The sequence below is a fragment of the Lipotes vexillifer genome, unplaced genomic scaffold (assembly GCF_000442215.2).
Source record: "Lipotes vexillifer unplaced genomic scaffold, Lipotes_vexillifer_v1.1 scaffold4150, whole genome shotgun sequence".
In the NCBI taxonomy this organism is placed as follows: domain Eukaryota; kingdom Metazoa; phylum Chordata; class Mammalia; order Artiodactyla; family Lipotidae; genus Lipotes; species Lipotes vexillifer.
Window position 1 is genome coordinate 6884 of NW_006798250.1, and position 6210 is coordinate 13093.

The following is a 6210-nucleotide window of genomic DNA, read 5'->3' on the forward strand; positions in this document are numbered from 1 at the left end:
GCCTCATGGGCCCTGGAGAGAAATGTGTCTCCGCTGTGCTCGGGGAAGGAAAGCCCTGGCAGGTCCTGGAGTGGCTGCCTTTGCGGCCTTGTCCCCCGTCCTCACAGCCACGTGGAAGTGGAGGCTCCGTGCGGTGCCGTGACCCGGCTGACTTTCAGGCCCGCGGCTCCCCCGCTCCTCTGTCCTCAGCGAGCAGGGACCCTCCCCCCACCCCCAGGTACGAGGAAAGCAGGCGAGGACGGGGGTGCGTGGAGTCAGGTCCCCTGGAACCACGCGCTGTCTCTCTATCTTTCGGCGCCTCCTCAGCTGCAGAGCGGGGTGACGGTAACCTCCGGGGTTATTTGAGGATTGAATTCTATGATCCCTGGATGGTGCCCGTCCCAGGTCCTGGCGTGGAGACGGAGCGCGCACCAGTGCCAGTAGTTCCTGCCGTCCCGTGTCCTTTCTCGGGCTCCGGGCCGGGGTGGAAGCGGTGGTGCAGGAAGGGGTGGGAGGAGGGTGGCTCCCGAGGCGCGCGGGGAAGAGACACCTGGCAGGGCCATGTGAGAGCCAGGGCGTCCCCAGGGCCGAGCCAAGGTTGGTTGCCGAGGATTTGCACTCAGCAGCCCTGGGGTAAGATGGGGGATCCGCAGAGCATGGGCAGCGGCAGGGCCAGGGAGCTGCGGGGCCGGGGGCAGGGGAGAAGCCAGGCCCAGGACCGTCCCTGTCTGTGCCGGGAGAGGGCCAGAGCCCGGCCACTGGGCTGTGAAGCCAAGGGGCCCGCCCTCCCTCCCTCCCTCCTCTCTGCCGCCCGGGGCCCAGTGCCCTCTGTCGTGGAATTGCCCACACGCCTCTCTCTCGCTGTCCCGGCCTCCCCTGCGAGCTCCCCGCGGACTCCATCTGATGGACGGATCCCCCCCGGTCGGCACGCCCTGTCAGCTGACGGCGCGGAGACGGACGGAAGGGGCTGGCGCCCGGGGGCCCCACGGGACTGAGGTCGGGCCCACGGGTCATGAGCTCGGAGGCCGGCACGTCAGGCTGCTTGACCGTTCGTTCCGGTTCTGTGTTTCCACAGGCGCGTGAGGCCCTGGGAGCTCTGGGAGATGAAGTTCGGCTGCCTGTCCTTCCGGCAGCCTCATGCGGGTTTCGTCTTAAATGGGGTGAAGACCCTGGAGACGCGGTGGCGGCCCGTGCTGAGCGGCCACCGGCACCGCACCCTGGCCGTCCACATCGCGCACAGGGACTGGGAGGACGCGGCCTGGAGGGAGCTGCTGGCCGAGAGGCTGGGGATGAGCCCCGCGCAGATCCAGGCCTTGCTGCGGGACGGGGAGAAGTTCGGCCGCGGAGTGATAGCCGGCAAGTGACGATCGCCTCCCGGGGCCGCCCCCCAGGGTCTCACCCGGGGCTTTGGCGCCTCGTTTTCTTTTGAACCGGTCGGTGTGGGGTTAGGGTTCGTTTTCCTGAGGCACCTCGCCTTTGGAGGGGCCGGGAAGGTCCCCTCCCCGCCACTCTGGGCCTCAGTCCCCCTTTGTGCTCTGAGAGGCAGAGGCGGGGCCGGCTCTGCCCGTGGCGCTCGCCTCCGTGTGTGTACGTGTGCGCGCGCACGTGTACACGCGTGCGTGCGTGTGTGCGCCGTGGCAGAGCCCGCGGGAGGCAGCACGGCAGCCAGAGCTGCGTGTGAGGGGGACCTGGGGACTCGGGCTGCCCGCCCGGCTTCGCGCGCCCGCCTCACCCCCCGCTGCCCGCGGCATCCTGAGGAAGTCCCCTAAAGCCCCCGGCGGGGGGAGGTCCCGCATCAACCGCTGGCCCCCGGTGGATCGCTCAGGGACCTGATTGCCCGTAGGCTCCCCGCAGCGGTGGCCCGGGGCCCTCGTGACCTGTACCTGCTGCCCGCAGCGGTCGGGCCTCGGTGGGGTCGTGGGGGACCAGGCCTCTCCTTTTCATTGCTCTCCTTCCCTCCCTCCCTCGGCCTCGCCCCGAATTCCCTGAACCGAGGTTGGCGGGCGGGAAGTGCTCGGCCAGAGGGACCCAGTTCACCCCGGATCCCCTCGATGACGTGGTCTTGGTCTCTAGCGGTCGTGACTTTGAATCACCTTGTTCTCCATCTGTGTGCTTCTGTCTTTGTGCACAGGGCTGGTTGACATTGGGGACACTTCACCGTGCCCAGAAAACTTAGGTCCCGACGAGGTTGCGGAGCTGGAGAATCAAGCCCTGCTGCGCAACCTGCAGCAGAAGTACCTGACTGCGCTTGCCAACCCCCGCTGGCTGCTGCAGCCTGTCCCCGGGAGAGGCGGGAAGGACGTCTTCCAGGTGGACATCCCCGAGCACCTGATCCCCTTTGGGCAGGAGGCCTGACCAGACTGGGCTCTCGAGAGGAAGGTGCCCGAGAGACCAGCTCACTGTGCCACCGTCCACTCGCCTTCACGCCCTGGACGTGCACGTCTGGTTCGGTCTGAATCGGCCCTGCCCCGGGGAGCGCTGCCCGCTCCGTGCTGTTCGCGGAAGCAGACGTGCCCACCTGGTGCAGGGACAGGGGTTGGGACTCTCCTCGTGCGATGCCGCTCTGGGCTCAGCAACAGAGTCTCGAGGACTTTGACCTTTAGGAAAAGATGGCGGTGCCACTCGTTTTGGCCCTACTGGTTCTGGGTGGTTGAGAGAAATGTGTTTTGAGGGGACCGGTTAGCGTTTTCCCCTCTTTGTCCTGGTCAGAACTCCCAGATGTTTGGACCGCGTCTGGGGAACGAACGACGGGGGAAGGCCGGTGGCGGGCCTCGTGCACGCGGGAGAGGACCGCAGGGCCAGAAACAGGGCGCGGTCTGTCCTTGCAGGTGACCCTGGCCCTGTTGTAAAGCGTCCCTTGGCTCACGAAGCGTGTGTGTTAGACGTGCTGCCCGGCCACTTCACGTCCGAAGACAGGCTCCTAAATACAGCTCTGACGGCAGATCACTTTGCGGGCTGGCGCTTGCTCTGTGGAAGTCTCTTACTTCTCTGTGGGGTTTGGGGCCATTGGTCAGCAAGCTTTCTAGGGGTTGTCACCTGTGAAGGTGCTGGGCTTTCCCCCAGGTGTCGGCTGGAAGGGCCCCTCTCTTCTGAGGCAGACGGCAGCGTGCACGCCTACCTTGGTGGGTGGGGTGGCCCTCCTTTCCGGCGGGCCCCTTTGGGAGGCCCCTGGATGGTGCGCTGGACACACGCTCAGCTGCGGGTCAGAAACTTCTGGCCTCGTAGGGGGCCCCAGGAGGAGGCTCCTTCTGCTTCAGGATGCATGACTAATGGAAGGGGACACCCCTGAGGTCACGAGCCAGGCTGTGCTGCCTCCTGACTAGCAGGCAAGGCCCAGGGACCAGCCTGTCCTGGGCTGGCCTCAGCGCTCCCGAGCCTGCCGGGGGTGTGGGTTTCCAGCCTCGTCGGGCCCGTCCACTGAGATGTGTGAATAGTACGGACGGTGAGAAAGGCCACAAGACTCGCACTTCTCGTTCGAGTCTTTATTTACTCCCGTGGACTTTGGCTTTTCTTTATTAGAGACAAAAATAGATTCTTGGTTATGAGATGGGGCTTTTTGTGTGTCCCCAGGGGCCTGCGAGCTCAGGGATCGCAGTGGTCCTTGCACTGTTCGCGGAGAGCACGCCTGCAATCTGAGGAGCCCCCCTACTCCTCGTCCACCTCAGGGACCTTGTTTGGGGACGTAGCTAAAAGGGCCCCCAGCAGGAGGGAGAGACAGCTGTTGTACAGAGACATCTCCGAGCCATAAGCCGGGTAAACCGCGGGGCCGGCGGGCAGTTCCCTGGTGCCATACCGGGGGCTCAGAAGTGACATTCCAGGGAGTGCCCTGCCCACTCAGGCCGCCCTGCTCACTGGGGGGATGGTGTTCCCTGGCCCATCCCGCTGCACCGCTCGTAGAGCGCGTGCTAGAGAACAGGAAAGCCTGGGTACCGCTGGGCCCCGGAGCACTTGGGGCTTTCTTCTGGGTGGTGGAATCATTGTAATGGATTTGTGGGGAGCGTCTAGTAGCAGCCAGCGGCTTCTCTCCCTCTGGGGCTGTTGCGCTGGTCCCGGGCTGGTCAGTGGCTCCCAGGTCGCGTTTTCTCTGGATGTTCTCGACGAGCAGAGGCTCGTGTCTCTGGAAGGTGGAGCTGCAGAAGATCTGAAAGGAAACGAGTCGCTTTAGCCACATTCTGGGAGAAAGTGCCCACTCCTCCCCGCCCAGCCCCGCCCATCACAACCGTGGAGCAAAGGTCTCTAGTTCCTGGCGGGTTATTCCGCCCTGGAGCGCCCCGAGGCAAGCCTCGGTCGAGGTGTTACTGTCGCTGCCTGCCATCTCGCGGCCTCTCGAGAGGGTCCCGTAGGCACACCTGCAGGGCCCCTCTAAGGGGCTGTGGCTGAATACCACAGGCTCTACTTTCTCATCTTTCCTCAACTACCTTCTCACGTGAGGAAAGTTATTCTCGGAAATGAAACCCGTTCGGCACGTGGCCCATCTGGCCTCCCCGGGAGGTGTTCGAATAACAAGAGAGCATGGGCCACGGAAGGGCTTCCTCCTTTATTACCATCAGCCTCTTCTTCCCTGGAGAGTGGCTGGTCAGGCATATTTTGCTGAGTCCGTGCCGGTTCATTTGGCGGATGGAAGTCTTCAAGCTGTCTGTGTTGAAAATCCTGTCTGCGCCTCTGCGGTGAAGAACCTCCCTCTGGAAGAGGTCTTCCTCGACGATCACCATATCTCCCTTGCCGTCGCAGCGCACAGAGGTGAAGGCGGGATCCTCCGCCATCCTCCAGAGCTTTCTTGGGAGGGAGAGCTGAAGAATACTCTCGTTGGCCACACTGTAGCTTGCGCCCCGTGGTGGCGGGTTGTCTTGGGAGCCAGGATCTGGGCTCTCAGCTTGGTCACCCTGCTTCTCCGAGCTCTCCCTTGAATCCACATCGGGATGCGGGGACGCACGAGAGGGGACCCACGTTGCTGGCTCTGCGTCAGCCGATGGGCCCAGCATGGCTGCACACAGCTCGTCGCTGATCTGACTAGCCGTGGAGCCAGTCTAGATTGGGAGCATTCTCCACCCGAGACCGTATCACTGAACTCTCAGGGCAGAAACGCCTTGGACCAGAGCGGGGTTGCACGGTCAACACTGTCCGCAAGATTCTAGAATCTCGGTAGTGTGGCAACCAGCCACTTAAGTCGCGGTCTTCTTTATTGCTCACGTGATGTCACCGAGGCGGTCTGGAGAGGGAGCCCTGGCCAAGTGTCGGGGAGGGGATGGGGAGGGGGTCCCAGGCGCCTGTCTTTTTTCCTAAAAGTCTCGAAAAGTGTGGTTCAGGTTCCCGGGAAAGACTCCCGTCTGCCGCCAGGCACCTTGTTTCAAGGGGCCGGGCCCCGGATGGGTTGAGAAACCTGATCCTGTCTCCACTCCCATCCCTTGATGCTGGCTTCCGATTTGCTCAAGGGCCAGGCCCTGGCGAGGCGTAGCTTGGCTGCCGCTGAGACCACAGGGATCACGTGGGCCCCTGGCGACTGTCCCTCCCAGAAGATGGGGCTCCCTAGCGGGCTGGTTGGCCTGGCCTGAGTCGGTGCCCACCCCCCCCACCCCCATCCCCCTTCCGGCTCTGGTCGCTTGCAGCTGCTCCTGCCAGCTGGTCGGTCCCGCTCAGATGGGCCCAAACAAAGAGTCCTGATTTCCTGCCTCCCAGGTCAAGCTGTCCCCAGAGTAGGGCTGTGCGCGACCTCACATTCAACTCGAGTGTTCCCCAAGCACCTCGGACACAGCCCTGCCCACGATGCCGCGTGGGAGGGCATAGCCACGTGCCCTCCGCTGGGCATCGAGCCTCCTTTTGGGCTCTGCCTGCCCCCAGACCTCATCCCTGTGCGGATCACAGAGGGATTGTCTTCAGCGTCCATTTCTTCCCGTAGAAGCCCTTCTCATGGCCCAAGAGCGCTCACTTTTGGAACACCTGCGTGTGTCCTTTTTCCATCGCCTTCCCAGACCGTCGGATTCAGCCTCCCTGGAGGCTGCCTCGAAAGCCCTGTTTCCTTTCCGCAGTGGGGTGGTTTGGCTTCTGCTCCCCCCGATCCTGGCCTCCCACGTCCGCCTTGGGTCTCCGTGGGTACTTGCCCTTTGAAGGACTTGATTTGGGGCTTCGGCGTGTAGCCTGTCCCATTGAAAGCAAGCATTTCGCTGGTGCGCTCCCGGGCCAGCCCTGCTCTCCCTCCCCACGCCCGCCCCTGCCCCCGCTCCACCTCCCCGC

The 6210-nt window shown here is 63.9% G+C and overlaps 2 protein-coding genes across 2 annotated transcripts; one reads left to right on the forward strand and one right to left on the reverse strand.

Annotated features, from left to right (window-relative positions):
- Window positions 1-368: 368 nt before the first annotated feature.
- Window positions 369-2334, forward strand: LOC103082287 (protein CXorf40A-like). Its single transcript, XM_007470167.1, has 3 exons — window positions 369-436; window positions 1055-1335; window positions 2111-2334. Exons 1-3 carry the CDS (start codon window positions 369-371, stop codon window positions 2332-2334), a joined length of 573 nt encoding a protein of 190 aa, XP_007470229.1.
- Window positions 2335-3561: 1227 nt separating this feature from the next.
- Window positions 3562-4961, reverse strand: LOC103082823 (heat shock transcription factor, Y-linked-like). Its single transcript, XM_082931486.1, is given in 3 exon segments — window positions 3562-3738; window positions 3773-4120; window positions 4524-4961. Coding segments are annotated over 3 exon segments (963 nt in total).
- Window positions 4962-6210: the final 1249 nt, after the last annotated feature.

Bases quoted from the DNA above. Each gene is read 5' to 3' on its own strand.
- LOC103082287 (XM_007470167.1), top strand. From the start codon at position 369: ATGGTGCCCGTCCCAGGTCCTGGCGTGGAGACGGAGCGCGCACCAGTG. The intron at 437-1,054 runs GTGTCCTTTCTC...GTGTTTCCACAG, and splicing joins CCAGTAGTTCCTGCCGTCCC to GCGCGTGAGGCCCTGGGAGC. The intron at 1,336-2,110 runs GCAAGTGACGAT...CTTTGTGCACAG, and splicing joins CGGCCGCGGAGTGATAGCCG to GGCTGGTTGACATTGGGGAC.